Source organism: Narcine bancroftii, chromosome 9 (assembly GCF_036971445.1).
Source record: "Narcine bancroftii isolate sNarBan1 chromosome 9, sNarBan1.hap1, whole genome shotgun sequence".
Classification (NCBI taxonomy): domain Eukaryota; kingdom Metazoa; phylum Chordata; class Chondrichthyes; order Torpediniformes; family Narcinidae; genus Narcine; species Narcine bancroftii.
In genome coordinates this window covers 29182755-29199333 of record NC_091477.1, presented here as the reverse complement: position 1 = coordinate 29199333, position 16579 = coordinate 29182755, and the positions used below count along the sequence as shown (strand labels likewise).

The following is a 16579-nucleotide window of genomic DNA, read 5'->3' as shown; positions in this document are numbered from 1 at the left end:
TCAGACCTCAAAGTGGGGTCTGACCTTCGTGCAATTGAGATACAACTTCCTCACTTATGAAATCCAATGCTCTGAACAAATGACCATCATAATTAGCTTTTGAATATTTTTTACTTCAGCGTGCAAGCTTGTGGTTTGTGCATGTAAATGTTGTGCCAAGCATATCTCAATTTCCAATGATTTGCAATGCTTTTGATCTGTCCTTTTCAGATCCAGACTAAATGGTTTTCTGGAGATTTCACCACTTGATTGATTGTATCCCTTGATGAATCCTTCATTAATTCTTGTTTAATTGTCGTGTCATTGGCAAACTTGGGAATCTATCATTCAAGTCATTGTCATACTGAAATCTCATATTTAAGTTAAAATACCTTGAAATAACAAGCAATTGGATATAGCTCACTTCTATTGCTTCCAAGCTATCATTCTTTAAAATGTTATCATGGATATCATCATTCAGAGCTGACTAATGTTTTTTTTTTAAAATATACTCATCGTTTGAACTCTATACAAATTGCACAAAGATTTTTAATGTTTTGACTACATCTAGTTATGTGCCTTTGCAATCGTTTTTAAATTAATCATTTGAATTTGTACTTGCGTAATTTCAAGTGTAATTTCAAGGATTGTCTACAAATTTATCATGCTTCACAATTTTTATTTTTAAGATTTTAATTTCCAAAGTTTCAAATGTTCAAAATTGCAAGCTTGTACATCAATTTCAAATCCCATCTTTTTTAATACCCTTATTTTGGAAGTTCTGGTTTTTTTTAAATTGTGACCAGCATGCTTCTGCTGAGCTGCAGGTAATATCCAAGTCTATGCATTTCCAAACAAATTTGTAGGACAATTTTTTGTTATTATTTTGAAGGTGTTTGTTTATTCTTTTCCTGAGACAATGAAGAAACTAAAGATTGATTGTCAATGTTTTATTCCAAGCAGGTGAATTTGAAGTTGCAGATGTTCTTTTGTGTACTGCAGTCATTAAAACCATACAGCCACGTTATGGAAGAAAAATTGAATTGTACTTTTTGTAAATAATAGGTAGTTATTAGAGGCCGATCATTCTTTATAATAATCCTTTATCTCAACTCGTTCACACCCTCCCCACTCCTCAGCTTTGCAAATTTTTCCTTGCCATAAATTCTCTTCCCAGTTTTATTAAAACTGATGCATGTCAGGAAACCAGTCAAAGCTTACCCCCGGGCATGATTTTTGACGCAGGGTTTGTCCAATTAATGGATATAATTACAGTAACCTGACTCGCAGTAAAACTGAGTTTTGATTACAGAATGGGAGTTACTTAATTACTGGCAAGTTAGTTTGATTACAGAATACAATACTTAATTATCCTTGAGTCTAAGTTTTTGTTACAACAGTGGGTTGGTGTAATGAGTTTTAAGGTGTGAAGGTTACCAATGAAAATGCTAAAGTTTCATGAGTGCAGTTCCAGTTGTGAAAGAAAAATATTGCTAACATGCTCATTGTTAATAAGTAGCTATTAAAATTACTGTTGCTATAAAAATCTAGAGGCAGTTGAGAAATGAACTTGGATTCTTCAGTCAAACTGGCTTGGTAGGTACCAATTATTAAACCTAAGACATTGGGTTCAGTAGCCTACCAGGGTGAGACATCAGGTAAGTCACCTTGAAACTTTATTTTTCTAGGCTGCCTTCTGTGTAAATGCGGACTTGCCTTCCAAACCGGTCTTGGAATGTGGAAGTCAACGGCTGCTGGAACATTGGAGCACCAGCAAGTGCTGAAGGAGCGAACAAGGTGGTCCACAGTCAACATCTCAAGCACACCATCTTTTGTCTGCCATGAATGCTGCCTGCCCTATTGAGTGCCTCAACCATTTGGATGTTGGAATATGGAATCTATCTTTCAAGTCAGATGTTCATTGAGGAAAATGAGATGAGCTGGGTAGAATAGCTTGCACGTAGAGCATAAATGTAGGAGAAAAGCCAATGGTAACATTTCTGCCAAAGATGGAAGTGCACAGGAAAGTGACCAGCAGGAAAACTCTTGTACGTTTTTTTTTTATAAACTCCTTTCCAATATCTTTGTTTTGCAATCTGGATGTTTTGGAAGCTCTCTTGCCCATTGCATTTTGGCCTCTTGCACCGACGGTTTTTATTGCTCTGCCTGGCAAACCACTATTGCCACTTGCTCCTGCGATAGATACCCTTAAAATCTGTCTCCTTATCCTTCCTGAGTGCGGCGATTTGCTTTGTCTGTGTTGATGCAATGAAGGAATTTGAGGACCATGCCATGCCTCTCTAACCCCCCCCCCCCCCCCCAACCCAATGCCTGGACGGAGGAGGCGATGAGAGACGCTGCGGAGCGAGGGCGGACGTCATTTACGGGTGGTCTCGGTGATGGGAGGCGCTGCCATGGCAACAGCGGGAGGTAGGGCCCAGTCGGGCCTGCCACTGCCCGCATGATCCGGTCAGGTCGTTGATATGAGGCCGCCGGGAGGTGGCGGTGGAGAGAGAAGGGGTGGGGGGGGGTGGCTGTTGTGAATGTACCGCTGCTGACTAACTGTCCCCCCCCCCCCCCATGCACCCGTTCAATGTTGGCGGAGAACGGGTCACCGAGGCCAAACGATGCGATTCTCCCGAGTATAAGACATGAACCAGCAAATGGGCGAAGCAGAGCTTCAATTCCCACTCCTGAAGCACTGGTTCACCATCACCTTGTGCAGGGAGAAGGGTTGGTGGCCATCATGTCAACTCTGACCTGCACACAAGCAGACCAGAGAAGGAATGGGGCCCTCAGCACAGCCCTACAGTAGTTCCTTCTCGACTCTTCTATTGTCTAAATGACGAGACAATAGTAAGTCTTAATGTGAAGTAAGAGATTAAAATTTCAGTTTTCTTCTAGGCCAGACCCCAACTCTATTCACCTGTGCATGTGTAGATATCATGTATGCGTGTGTATTATAGTGGCGAGCCGCGGCACTCCATTATCAAACCGGCGTCGATAGTCGTGGACCCCCGCAGGATCAGGAGTGGCCGGTGGGGGGTACGCAGTACTCTGGGGGGCGCGTGACTTCAGAGGTCAGGTGACTGTGTTAGTGCGCCAACTATAATTATTGAAATTCCTGTCACCATTCCAATAAACAGTTCTAATGGTTCAGCTCCAAGTTGCATTTTGGACCGCCCTATGGATGTACAGAACACCACGGAGTTCAAACTTCTAGTGCTTTGGACCTCGCGGCTACAGGTCTGGTTTGAGCAGGCTGAGGCCCAGTGCCATCTATACCAGATTGTTACTGATGCAATGAAGTACTACTATGTCATTGCATTGCTCGACCAAGACACCGCGGGGCATATTGTCAATTTCTTGTGCCAGCCTCCAGCCAACGACTGGTATGAAATCATCAAAGTCTTGCTCATACGTAATTTCAGCCTTTCCCAACGCAATAGGCCAGCACAACTTCTCCATATGGACGGCCTGGGTGACTGCACTTCTGACCTAATGAACAAGATGCTGGCACTCATGGATGGGCACAAGCCCTATCTGCTTTTCGAACAACTTTCTCAACTGTCAGCAACTACATGACCACAGGTTAGCAATCAATCTGGCCGAATGCCAGTTTGGCTTCATTAATCTATTTCCTCAGCCGTTGCATCAGTCAGCACAAAATGCTTCCAGTCCATTTGCAAATTTCCAAGACCCTGCACCTTTAAAGGCCTGCAGGACTTTGTTGGCATGATTAACTTTCATCCATCGTTTTGTGCCAGCTTCAGCCAAAGTTATGCAGCCACTTTTCAAACTCTTGTCCTGACATCCCAAGGAACTGAAATGGAATGATATGGCTGCATTTGAGACTGCCAGAGGAGCGCTAGGGTTGCACCTGAGGGTTGATGAGCCAACGGCTCGGACAGTAGATGTATCAGGCACTGCGGTAGGGGGAGTCCTGGAGCAGCTCATCAGCGGCAACTGGAAACCCCTAGCTTTCTTTAGTTGTAATTTGAGACCACCGGAGCAAAAGTACAGTGCTTTTAACAGGAAGATCTTTGCCCTCTACCTGGCCATACTGCATTTTCACTATTTCCTAGAGGACAGAGTTCACAGTCTACATGGATTACAAGCCAGTGATTTTTCACCTTCGCCAAGATGTCAGATCCATGGTCAACACAACTACAATGACAGCTCTCCTACATTTCAAAGTTTACGACTACAATAAAACACATCGCTGAGTAGAACAATTTAGTTGCTGGCATGCTATTCTGCACCACCATCACTTCCCTCCATTTGCCTGCTCCCGGTATAGACTACATCACTTTGGGAGCAGCTCAGCAGGAAGATGAAGAGATGGCCACATATAAACACTGGAATATCAGGACTGATATTGGAGGACATATGTTTTGGTCCAGCAAATGCCATCCTACTTTATGACATATCTATCGGCAAACTAAGGCTCCTTGGACCTGCTATGTGGCGACGTCGGGTGTTGGACACCATACATAGTTTGGCTCACCCTTCGATTAGGACAACAACCAGGCTTGTGGCAGGCAAATTAATGTGGCACAGCAGGCAAGAAACTTTTTAAGCTGGCACATGTGGACCTAGATCAGCCAGTATGGGTGGCATGCCCCCAGCACGGGGGCATTCGCTGGCCCATTCTAGCTTTATAGGTGAGACTGTGGTGTCACCTCCGAACTCTGGTTCTGGGGAGGGGTGGTTATGTGGCAAACCGCGTCACTCCATTATCAAACTGGCTCCTGTAGCTGCAGGCTCCCACAGAGTTGGGAGTTCGTGTTGGCCGGTGAAGGGGGGGGGGGGGGTGGGAGGGGGAGTACAAAGAACTCTGGGAGGCATGTGACTCTGTGATAGCGTGCCAACTGAAATTATTTAAACTCCTGCAAAGATTCCATTAAACAGTTCTGTTGGTTCAGCTCACAGACCACTCCTGTTGTGCTTTATTCGCTGCATCACTCGCCACAATGAATATAGGTTTTTTTTATTTATTGTGGGGGTGGCTTTTTTTGTGGGACCCTAGTTCAGCTTCACCATAGTAAATCTGGCACTGGAAAAAAAAACTGTAGTTTCCCCCACCCCCCCCCCCCCCCCCACCCCTTCCCTTGGTGCCTTAAGCATGTGCTTAATGGTTTATCCAGGCCTGGAAGTGATTGATTAATAATTAGCAGTGGCAGGATGAGATCCCGATTGTGAGGACCATTCAAGACCCTGGTGACTGCCTGTTTCTGCTAGGTTCCACATCCCTGAATCTTCTCCCCGATGGGCAGAGGGAGAAAGAGCGTGGCTGAGATGGAATGAGTCCTTCAATATGCTGGCAAGCAATAGTTATTGTACGAATATAGGTGGGATGATTTATAAGAAATTTAAACTTAAATGTTGATGATGCATAGAGGCTTTATACAAATAGCAATGAGTTAATTTTATTTGGGAAAGTGCAACTTGCCTTCGTATATGTACAGAAACTAATGGTCAGGATCCATTGCCATGTGACCTTAATCTCTGAATTAAGTTGATACTTATTAAAAGTTTCAAATGCAAGCAAATATGTTTGCTTTGGTTTCAGGTGTATACTTTATACAGGTACACGATCCTTTATCCGGAACCCTTGGGGGGGACAGTGTGTTCCGAATTTCGGATTTTTCTGGATTTCAGAAAGCCCACCCCCTTCCAGTCCCTCGACCGCCTCCCCCGACTGCCAGTCCCTCGGCCACCCAGCAGTCTCCCCCGACCAACGGTCCCCACTTGCCGGATTTTGGAGCTTTACGATTTTAGATGTCCGGATAAAGGATCGTGTACCTGTACATTTAATATGTGGGTAAACAGTGGACCAGCTCTTAAAGTTGCAACAGATTAGTTGTTTTAAAACTGACAGATGTTTGTTATTTGTAAGATCAATCTCACTTAAAGTATGAAATACTAATAATTTTGGAAGTGAAGGAAAATTCTAACAAAATCACTGGAAAATTGCTTTATTATCAAAAGGCAGTTGTCTGGATGACATTAACTTTAAGTTCCCTTAATGAGATACTTTTCCCAATTGTAGCTCGCTGGAGAGTAATTCCATTTGGACTAACAATTGGAGTGATGGTTAGTGGCTATTTTCTGTATCATCTGATCAGAAGTAGACTATTGAGAAACAGAAGAGTGAACCCAGCAATCGACAAATATGTTGCTGAGGTCATTCACGACTTTGATGTGGAGGATTTGGATGATAAAACAAGCTTCTGCAGGTGTTGGAGATCCCATAAGGTTAGTGATTTTTTTTTTTTAACTTTCAATAGAAGTACAAGCATAGGGTAATGTACAGTGCTGACAGACTATGGAGAAAAGAGACTGATGTAGAAGATTACAGATTATCCCTCAACAGTTTTTGATTGCATTTTTAAATTGAGATTGTGAAGTTCATTGTATTTTCTGGGGGGTTTTTTCTCCTTTATCAATATTGAGCATCCAGTTTGAGGAACAGAATGCTTCAGGACTAAAAGTAATGTCTGGAATCCTAAGCTGTGATGGTTGATATTTGTGTTCATTTTCGACTTGCCCTCTTAGTCCATCCTGAATATATCTAGGTTAAGTAAGACTCATTGAGGCAAAAGAAAAGCATAGTTTGAAGTCTTAATGTTCATTCAAACTAAACAAATGCCACAAGTAGTACAAAGCCTACAAATATTATGACAAGAGGTGTTTTGGAATTATCAATATTTGAAAGGTGTGAAATACAGGTTCCCAACCTTTTATCTGGGATCATCGGGACCAGATACAGGCTGTTGTTCGGAATCCTCCGGATTTCAGAATCATTTAAAAATGGCAGCCCCTTTAAGCTTGCCCACGTCGCATGGCCGCCTCTCCCCCTCTTATAAAGGTTAAAACCTTGGGTTTTTGTTTTGTAGTTCATTTTATCCTTTGAAGCAGAAGTAGTTGTAGTGTTACCATAGTTACCATGATGTCATATGTTGTAATATCCGTGCAAACTCAGCTTGCTTATTCATTCTTTGGAGAATTATGACAGAGATACAAACTCTTGAGATACTTTCTTTGAATTCATCTTACTTCATCTTAATTTCACGTTATTTTGTTTATTTCTTTTATATTTGTTTAAAGTTGAATATCATTATAATACAGTATGATTTGTTAATCATCGTTATGAAAAATCTCAATGCGAAATTATGCAAAATGTTTTATCAACAAATTAAAGCTGCAATTACAAAGTTTGATTTATTGGAAATAAAATAGTAATTCGGAATATTGTCACTTACGTTTCTGAAGATGACATGTTTTGAAATTGGGAAATGCAAGAGATTGGAAAGTGTCATCTATACTGCATCGCGCGGCCGCCTCTCCCCATCCCCGCCACTGTAGCAGCACCAGGGGAACAGCCCCTTTCTCGGTTCCCTGGCACTAGTACAGCGGTTTCAGCTGTGTGGGGGATTATGGGTAGCAACAATCGCCTTTGATCCCGCATTGAGCTGCCACCAGGCTGACTGAAAGCGCCAAGATGCTGGACGAATATTAGCATTCGGAGGCGTTATAAAGTAGCGAACGACATAGGGATATTTTAATGTGAGTTGAGCAAGGGTCATGCTCAATGGGTAGGGTACTTATAAAATTATGATGCCACCAATTAGTGATGGGGAATGCGACGGTGTATGCGGGAGTTGAGCAAGGGTCACATCGGGTCATGTTTGGTGCCAGACTCCATCTTTGATGAGCAGATGTCATCTTGCAAAAAAGTGCTGGTTTTTGGAGATTGGCAATTTTTGGATCCCAGATTAAAGGTTAGGTGCCTGTATGAGGAATTATTGTACATTAATCATCCTTCTACTTGTATAGCTTTAAGCCTTACTGTAATCAGTAATGCATGTTCAGATACAACTCTTTCTGATTCTCTGCCATCAACTGCTTGAAATTTTCTTGTAAGTTCTCTGTGTTCCTTGAGAGCTCTCTTTTATAATGCAAAAATCACACCAATGACCGTTTGATTGCTATATATCTTTTATTGTATCATCTAATCTTTGAATTGTTCTTGGGATAGATTTGATCCTTTTTCAGTTTTTGACATTGAAGATGGGGTGAAGTTAACAACAATGTTGAGGAGTTGTCACTCAATGTGTGATAATGTCCTAATGAAACGGTGTATTTGATTTGCCATATTTCACTGGGATGAGTACCCCCCCCCCCCCACCCCACCTTCCTCAAACTTGAGGGATCATTTGTTTATTGCCATATGCGAGACAGAAGTTTTATTTTACTCTTTCATAAAGTCTACCAGGTGTTATGGAAAGGATAAAATAGCCTATTTGAATAATGCTATGAAATAAAATAATTGGTCTTTTAAATCATCTACAGCAGTGGTTCTCAACCTTTTTCCACTCACATACCACTTTCAGTAATCCCTTTGCCATCAGTGCTCTGTGATTATGAGGGATGGCTTAAGGTGGTATGTGAGTGGGAGGGGAAGGTTGAGAATCGCTGTTCTAGATGTAATTGTTACTGAAATATTTTGCTTGAGAAAAATTGTCGTTGGCCCATTTTCTTTGAAGTTCTGAAACCATGCACATAATGAGTCAATGAGGGACGATTAAAACGGTGGTTTTCAAACTTTTTCTTTCCACCCACATACCACCTACTAATCACAGAACACCAATGGCATAGGGAATACTTAAAAGTGGTATGTGAGTGGAAAGAAAAAGGTTGAGAACCACTGATCTACAGTACATAAACATGTTTAATAAAATCTATGCCCTAGGTTTTAAAGATCTAACTGGAGCAGACTTTTGCCTTTCTTCTAGGATAAGGCATTTGCACAATACTACCCATTCATAAAACTGATCAAACAAGTTGGTCCTGGCCTGCAGTTACTGTTATGGTACAATTCCAGGGATGAATGTTCCAATCAAAACCCACATGCTGGTGTAGCATGCTCCATTACATTACAAGGTCAAAGAAAGGTATCAATTTTCTGACTGTTCTATCATATTTGGAAATGGCCACATTACCTTATTTTTCTAGATCACGTAGCAGCAGGTTGTTTCTTTTTACAACACCGATGACACATCATATGACCAGTATACTGCAGAGACTGATGCTGGTACCCTTCGCTATGTGTTGTCACTTCATTATGAATGTAGAAGATCTGATTGGCAAGTACTGGATAGCAATTAATTTGTTTACAGCTCTGACAGAATATAAATCAGATGGAATGTTGGGTGGAACTTTGATAGATGGAATTTAATCTCCAGTATGTGGTGATGCAGTTTGACAGTAAGACAGGGGGAGGATATGTACAGTAAATAGGGCGCAAAGGAATGTTATTGGTGTTCACGTTGATAGTTCCCAGGAAATGACAACAGAAGAAGGTAGAGTGGTGAAGGCATGCTTGCCTTCATAAGTTGGGGCAATGTGTGGCTGGCTGAGGATGGCGGCAATGGGCTGAGAGAGCACAGCGTGGTCTCCGCTTCAGCTCCATATAGTGAGGTGGCGGCAGCAGGATTGGATCCACAGCACTGCTCAGTGTTCCTACCTCCCACCAAGCTCTTGTACACCGACACATTCTCTCAATTTGTTTATTTTCCATGTGCTATTTATTTAACTCCATGATGAGCAAAGCCATCGAACCATATTTGTTAATGGTTTTTCCCCCTCTTCATACATGTTCTTCCAGATTATATAGTCAGCATTTAGATAAGCTATGTTCCTATTATAGTTCAATAACATAGTGATCTCATTATCTTCGAATTACTTTGAAAATTTGGTTAGTGACTGCTGTTCATGTCACTCATCATGTTACTGGTAAGGGTAATTAATAGCAGCTGACTACCCATTTGATCACAATTCTTCATCTTTTATTTCTTGATAATCTTGGTCATTTTAGTTATCCTCAAATCAAGTTGAAATCTTGCATCTTTGCCATTCTCTGCTTTAATTCTATATTTGTGAAAAAATATTGTTTTTTGTCATTTAACAATTTGTAATTGTCACAGATTTGAAATGTATACAAATCATGTACATTCTACCAGGAAAGTCTACTCTTCCACTGTTACCTTTGCATCTTTAAATGGATCGCATTGATTTTTGTCTAAATTGCAGTATCTTGATTCTGTCTTCTCCTGTCTGTTGTTAATTATTTGTACTATGGTGAATTATGATTGTCTAAAATTGTTCAAAATTTTGACATCATAAATAGCACACCAGTGTCATATGCAATTGTGGTATTCAAGCAAAGTACAACGTGTATGACTTGTGCCATTACTTTGAGTTTAGTTTATTTGGACATTTTGTATTTCTCCACGGAGATTCTTGCACTAAAAAGTTCGACATTGAATTATCATAGCCAAGTCCATTAGAAATTGATATCCAAATTTGCAGTCCTATGATCATTCAAAACATTGCAGTAGGGTGTAGGAAGGCTTTCGATTATATTATTCAATTACTCAGCTGGCCTGAGTGTAATTGCTAATTCATAAGAGCCTTGTTGAAATCTTGTGTCTCTTAAATAACATGTTACATAGAAATGAGAAAATCACAACTTCCTGTCAATTAATGTAATTTTATATTAATATTTCTGGTTGTCCAAAGCTGATTGTAACCAGTCAAGAAATGTGTCCAGTGATCATGTGCAAGTTCTGATTCTGTATTAAATAGTCAAATATCAAACAAACTTGAGTTTAGATTTTGCAGTATTTAACAAATAAAATTCTGGACTCTACACATGAAGAGTTAAATATTAATCTTTAGACTCTACTGTTGATTTTAACATGTCCATTTATAGACACCTTTGGAGGTGGAACCTACAGAGTAATCGTAATAATGGCTTGAAGTTGGGCTGATTGCATACTGTTATATTAAAGCCTGATGAAAAGTTTAAGCATTTTGACAGGAGAAGCTGGGTTTTTCATGGTGTAGTAAGTGACAATTGCAGCTCTAGTACTTTTCAGTACTAGGATTTATTTGTGGAGGATGATGTCCTCAGATAAAATGAATACTGGAAAGGTCTTCACTAAAGAAAATCTTTTAAAAATAGGTCTTTCATTAGATAGTTTTTACTCATCCATATTTCCTTTTGTCATTTTATTCCACTGATTTATTTTGTATTTAACACAAAAAAAATTTTGATAATTTTTTTGTTTCACTTAACTGAGCCAGCCACACAAATTCTGTGGCTGAGAGAGCTCGAGGCTGGATATTTTGCAATGATTTGCTACCAGAGTCCACAAAGCCTTTTGAGCTTCAAGTACGTCAGCAGTCTAATGAAATATTCTTCCCTTTTGTGCAATTTCTAGTTGTGCTTAAAATTCAATCACCAGGGATTCTCTTTCAACACTTTAAGCCAATAATCCATTCAGATTTCTGTATATTCTTGTGCATAAGATGTTCTGTAACTACTTGACAAGGATGCTTTAGTTGCCTCTCTCAACCCACACTCTTAACCAACATTTTCCAATAAGAACAGTAAAAGCAGAAAGAGAGAATCAAACTGATCCAAACCAAAACACTATTTGGGCTTGGATATTCTTTCATGCTTGCTGTAACCATAATTCTGCATCTCTCTTGGGACTACCTTCACTACAGGGAACTACAGTTCAAGGAAGCAGCTCGATGACCATTGTGAGGGCAATTAGGGATAACAACACGATTGCACACATCATTTTCACATCATGGCCTTATCCACTACTTAAATCAAGCTACCTTCAAATTGCAGGAATAATACCTAATATTCTGTCTGGATACTCCAACCAGATGGCATTAACATTGACCTTAATTTTCTGTGAAACCTCTCCCCTGGATGTCTCGTTTTTCCCATCCCTCTCTTTTCCTCCAGCTCCACTCCCTCCTTTCCCTCTGCATTCAGAGAAGTACCTTCTCCCCTTTCTCTCCTCAACTTTATTCTCTTCTACCTTTCCACCCATACTCACTAAGACCTCTTGCCTGTTAGTCTGTACTCCTCCCCCTGCCCCTTCCTCCTTTCTGCCCCTCACCTTTTTATTTAGGCATCTGCCTGCTTCTTGCGCATACCTTGACAAAGGCCTCAGGCCCAAAATATTATTTACCCTTTGTTTCCTGTAGGTGCTGTGTGATCTGTTGAATTTGTCCAGCACTTTTTGGCATTGCACACTGCTTTTTAATATTAAATTAATAACCAAAATTAATGTATGCTCTTAATAGTTGATCATAAAAGTATTTACAGGAGCTTAGTTGGGCTTGGTTAGCGAAGGAAGAAAATAACTTGGCAGCTTTGAAAAGATTTATTTTTATTTATATACCTATATCATTATAATACCTAAAGATTAACCATGAGTTTTTAATCATGGGGAAAATGTACTTGTAGATTAATCTTAACTAATGATGTGTGATTTATATTTTGCAGTTTCCTTACTGTGATGGTTCTCATAGGAAACATAATGCAATGAACAGAGATAACGTTGGACCTTTGATCATAAAAAAGATTCAGTCACAGAATACTCTGTTTCATCAACAATAAAATGGAAAATATTTGATTCAAGTTAAATACACATGACAAATGTATTGTGATTTTTGTCTTTTGGAAATGTACTAGTTGTCTTGAAAATAAACTTTAGATTAATGATTTGTCTGCTGACTTAGTGACTTTATTTTAAATAAATCCTTTCCATTTTTAAACTGATTATCTACCAGTTTTGGACTGTTGAATATTTTGCAGTCTTTGCATCTGTAATGCAGTTATTTTTTTAATCTACTGTTGTAAGTATTTTAATGAAGAAATATTCAAAAATGTTTTGGCATGCATATCCAAGCATGAATTAAAATAATACATTTAAAGTAAACTACTGAAGTCAGGAGACTGTTTAGCAGGTAAATTTGATTCAAGATTCAATTTACTGTCATGTAATAGATTGCAATGTTACACAAAATTTGTTTTCGTCTGCTGCAAGGCAGACAGATTCGCCATCAGCAGAAATTTCCTGAAGCACTTCTTGGAATCCTTGAAAGTGAAGCAAAAGAGAGACCCCCTCAGAGGTCACTGTGCATCCATGGATTTGCATCCAGCGTTCCCATTGCCCCTGCAGCCAAGCTTCAGTTAAGAACCTTTGACACAATCAGGAACCAACCCTTCAGTGCATCTCCCCTCTGAAACCTGGTACTCCTTCAGCCAGTCTCCAGCAGTCCGCAGCTGGTGCGAATGCCTCGTCTTCAGTCACCAGGAGCCCACAGCCTGCATTGATTCCTCACCTTGAGTCACTGACAGCCCACCGCCTGAGTGTTCCTCAGCCTCAGAGCCCCTCACTGGTCTGCCGCTGTGGGTCGTTTCCCCTGCCGCTCATGGCTGCTGCCAGCCACAGGCACTGCCATCTTGGGCACTGTTACATAATTATGTAATTATTAATCATAAAATATATTTTTAGTAAAGACTGTATGGCTTTGGAAATAGGGGAAAGACACACAACACCATTTTGAAAAGGCACTGTATTTCCTATGTCCATCTGTAAACAGAGCCATAAAACTAGAGTCGATTGTGCCATTAAAATTATGAAGACAATGATTATTTACTCAGAAAGACATCTGGTCAAGCAGAAAGCCATTTGCTTCATGGTGGTTTCTGGAGAAATGAAACTTCAAACAGAGCCAGTAGTCATGTCATGTGATTACAAACCTTCAAGAAAGCATCTCTAATATCAGTGTCATCTGAAGTCAGAAATGCAGTAACATTCTGTGAGAAAGGACTGCTATTCTGTTCTCTTTGTCAAGGGAGGAACACCAAATTAAAATTACTTCGAAGAAAATGATCAGTGGACTGTTCTTCATCAAATGGTCACTATTTGGGTAAAAGAAAGCAAGATTATTCTTGCAGTTGGAACATAACCATTCTAATGGTTACTTCATCTAAAACCCTTGCCTGAGTTTAAGAATTCATCATGGAAATCACAAATTCGGTAACCTTCACGCAAGGGATAAGAATTGTTTAAATTTTTTTTAAAAATCCAGATGAAGAAATGTTTCTCTGAAAGCAACTCTACAAGAATTTGAAAATTTTGAGAAGTCTGATGACTTGGTGCCTCACCTACTCCATAATTATTTATGAAAAACAGTTTAAAGATTCTGAGTTTCAACACAAAAAATTGATAAGACTGAACTTTGAAATTGACTTTTCAGAATCATGCCTGAACTATAATGGTTTGGGATCTCTCTCTCTCACTCAATCACTCTCTGTCTTGGGGTTGACTTTCAAGGTACTGAATTTGCAATGTTACTGGAATTTTTTATATTTGTCTGTGTTATATGGTCTAACATTAAAATGTAATATCCACAAGAAAATTGTAGATTGCAGTTTAAAAATTTTGTTCTTAAAAGTCAATGTTCTCCATTGGAAGATGTTCCAAAATTATTTTTATTAATTTTGTTGTAAAAATATATATTTTTGGTAAAGACTGTGAGTTTGGAAACCGGTGAAAGACACCACAACACCATTGTGAAGAGATGCTGTGTGTGAAAAGATTTATAATACTGATCTTTGAAATGGATTTTTCAGAATAGTGCCTGAAATGTAAGTTTGTGTTCAGCCTCTCTTTTCTCCCCCCCACCCCCAAAAAAAGTTTGAGCATGTTTGGGGTTAAGTTAGATTTAATATTAATCAAGATTATTGTTTTCAAAATACCATTGTCTTTATTATTTTAGATTGCTGCAGTCTGTCATAACAGTGCGTACCCTGCTGTTGCAGAATTTTAAAACCACCGTCGACTCCATTTACAGGCCGTTTCAAGCCTGTGCAGAGCTGATGCAGTAGACCACATGGGAGCACCTCTGACTCTGCTTCTTGCTCTCCGCGGGTTTGTACCAGCGGCAACGCTGCCATTTTTTTTCATTTATTGAAACTGATTGTGTCCCTGAACAGATTGAAGACTTATAATTATACTGTTCTTATTTGAATGTAAGGTAAATTTGCACAAGTAATGGTACAATCTAATAATCAATTTAGCAAATATTTCAGTTATTTTAAAGAAATTTCATTGTTAAAATTTTAGAGCTACTTGTGATTCAGGGGTGTTTTAAGTTTTTGTTTGCCTATTAAATTACAGATTTAAATGCATGTTTCTAAAAATCCGAATAATTCCTTTTTGTACAGATACGTCCAGTGTCTTCCATAATATTTGGGACAAAGACACATTTTTTCATTATTTCCCCTGTGGTTTAATGTCTTAAATTTGTAATCAAACAATTCACGAGATTAAAATGCACATTCCAGATTTTATTAAAGGGTATTTTTATTCATTTTGGTTTGACCATGTAGCAATTACAGGACTTTATATACATACTTCCCTATTTTAGGGCACCATAATATTTGGAAAATAGTAGTCATGTTTAGTATTTTGTTGGCTATCCCTTGCATGCAGTGACTGCTTGAAGTCTGATTCATAGACATCACCAGGTGCTGAATATCTCCTCTGATGATGCTCTTCCAGGCCTCTACTACTGTCATCTTCCGCTGCTGCTTGTTTCAGGGGCTGTCCCCTTAGGTTTTCCCCTCAGCATATGGAAGGCATGCTCAATTAGATTTAAATCAGATGACTGAATGGCCGTTACAGAATCTTCCAGTTTTAAGCTTTGAAAAATTCATTTGTTGCTTTAGCAGTATGTTTGGGATCATTACTTGCTGTAGGATGAAGTGCCATCATTGCAATGAATTTGGAAGCATTTGCTTGAAATTGAGTAGATAAGATGTTTCTCTACCCCCTCAGAATTCACTTTTATACTGCCATCAGCTGCTGCATCATCATTGAAGATAAGTGCACCAGTTCCTGTGGCAGCCATACATGTTCAAACCATAACACCCCCACCACCATGTCTCACAAATGAGGTGGCATGCTTTGGATCTTGGGCAGTTCCTTGACATCTCCACACTTTGCTCTTGCCACCAGTCTGAAACAGGTTAATATTGGTCTCATCTGTCCACAAGACCTTTTCCCAGAATTCTGCATGGTCTTGGCAAACTAATCTGGCCATCCTGTTTCTGTAGCTATTTAATGGTTTGCATTATTCAGTGTAACCTCTGTATTGTGTTTGTGAAGTATTTCGTGGACACCTGCCTCCTGAAGAGTGTTTCTCATCTATTGGACAGGCATTTGGAGATATTTCTTCATTATGATGAGAATTCTTCACTCATCAGTCATGGAAGTCTTCCTTGGCTAGTCCCTCTTAATGATGTTCCATACAGTTAATCTTAGTAATCCTAAGATTTGGGTAATGTCTCACTGTTTTATTCTTGTTTTTCATCCTCATAATGAATTGTTTGACAGTCATTATCACAACTCTGGTCCTCATGTTGGGAAAAAATAGCAACCACAGACTCCAAAGGTGTTCAAAAGCTTAGCAGCAAGCCTCAATCTCTCTCATACCAGTACCAATGAAGCAATTAAAAATACCTGAGTAATCACAAACATCTATGAAGTTGAATGTCCCATCATAATGGTGGCTTAAATGGGAACTAAAAGTGCTGTAATTTCTACATGGTCAAACCAAAATGTATTAAAAGAACCTTGAATAAAATCTGTAATGGGCAATTTAATCATGTGAATTGTTTAATTACAAATTTAAAACTGTAGAGCACAGGCAAATGAAG

General features: G+C 39.6%; 2 protein-coding genes across 17 annotated transcripts in view; both read left to right on the top strand.

Annotated features, from left to right (window-relative positions):
* Positions 1–2303: 2303 nt before the first annotated feature.
* LOC138743368 (CDGSH iron-sulfur domain-containing protein 1-like) lies at positions 2304–12573 on the top strand. Of its 9 annotated transcripts, none has more exons than XM_069898642.1 (5): positions 2455–2835; positions 5221–5330; positions 6032–6237; positions 8778–8936; positions 12353–12573. In XM_069898642.1, exons 2-5 carry the CDS (start codon positions 5297–5299, stop codon positions 12464–12466), a joined length of 513 nt encoding a protein of 170 aa, XP_069754743.1. In that variant the 5' UTR covers positions 2455–2835; positions 5221–5296; the 3' UTR covers positions 12467–12573. The 9 variants fall into 9 exon arrangements, with proteins under 9 accessions (XP_069754744.1, XP_069754743.1, XP_069754739.1 ...); XM_069898638.1 differs by having other exon boundaries at positions 5127–5330; XM_069898641.1 differs by lacking the exon at positions 2455–2835 and adding an exon at positions 3577–4643.
* A 130-nt stretch (positions 12574–12703) lies between these two features.
* cxxc5a (CXXC finger protein 5a) overlaps positions 12704–16579 on the top strand; it is a 99203-nt gene continuing 95327 nt past the window's right edge. For 5 of the 8 annotated variants that reach the window (XR_011344834.1, XM_069898624.1, XM_069898628.1 and 2 more), the window contains exons 1-2: positions 12704–14506; positions 14638–14789. The gene's annotated coding sequence lies outside the window, so the exon portion shown is untranslated. The remainder of the gene's footprint in view (positions 14507–14637; positions 14790–16579) is intronic. The other 3 variants (XR_011344835.1, XM_069898634.1, XM_069898633.1) reach the window with 3 other exon arrangements.

Coding starts and splice junctions, on each gene's coding strand:
- LOC138743368 (XM_069898636.1), top strand. CDS start 4,589: ATGGGTGGCATGCCCCCAGCACGGGGGCATTCGCTGGCCCATTCTAGC. Junction 4,644..6,031: donor GGCCCATTCTAGCTTTATAG/GTGAGACTGTGG, acceptor TCCCAATTGTAG/CTCGCTGGAGAGTAATTCCA. Junction 8,937..12,352: donor CATTACAAGGTCAAAGAAAG/GTATCAATTTTC, acceptor TATATTTTGCAG/TTTCCTTACTGTGATGGTTC.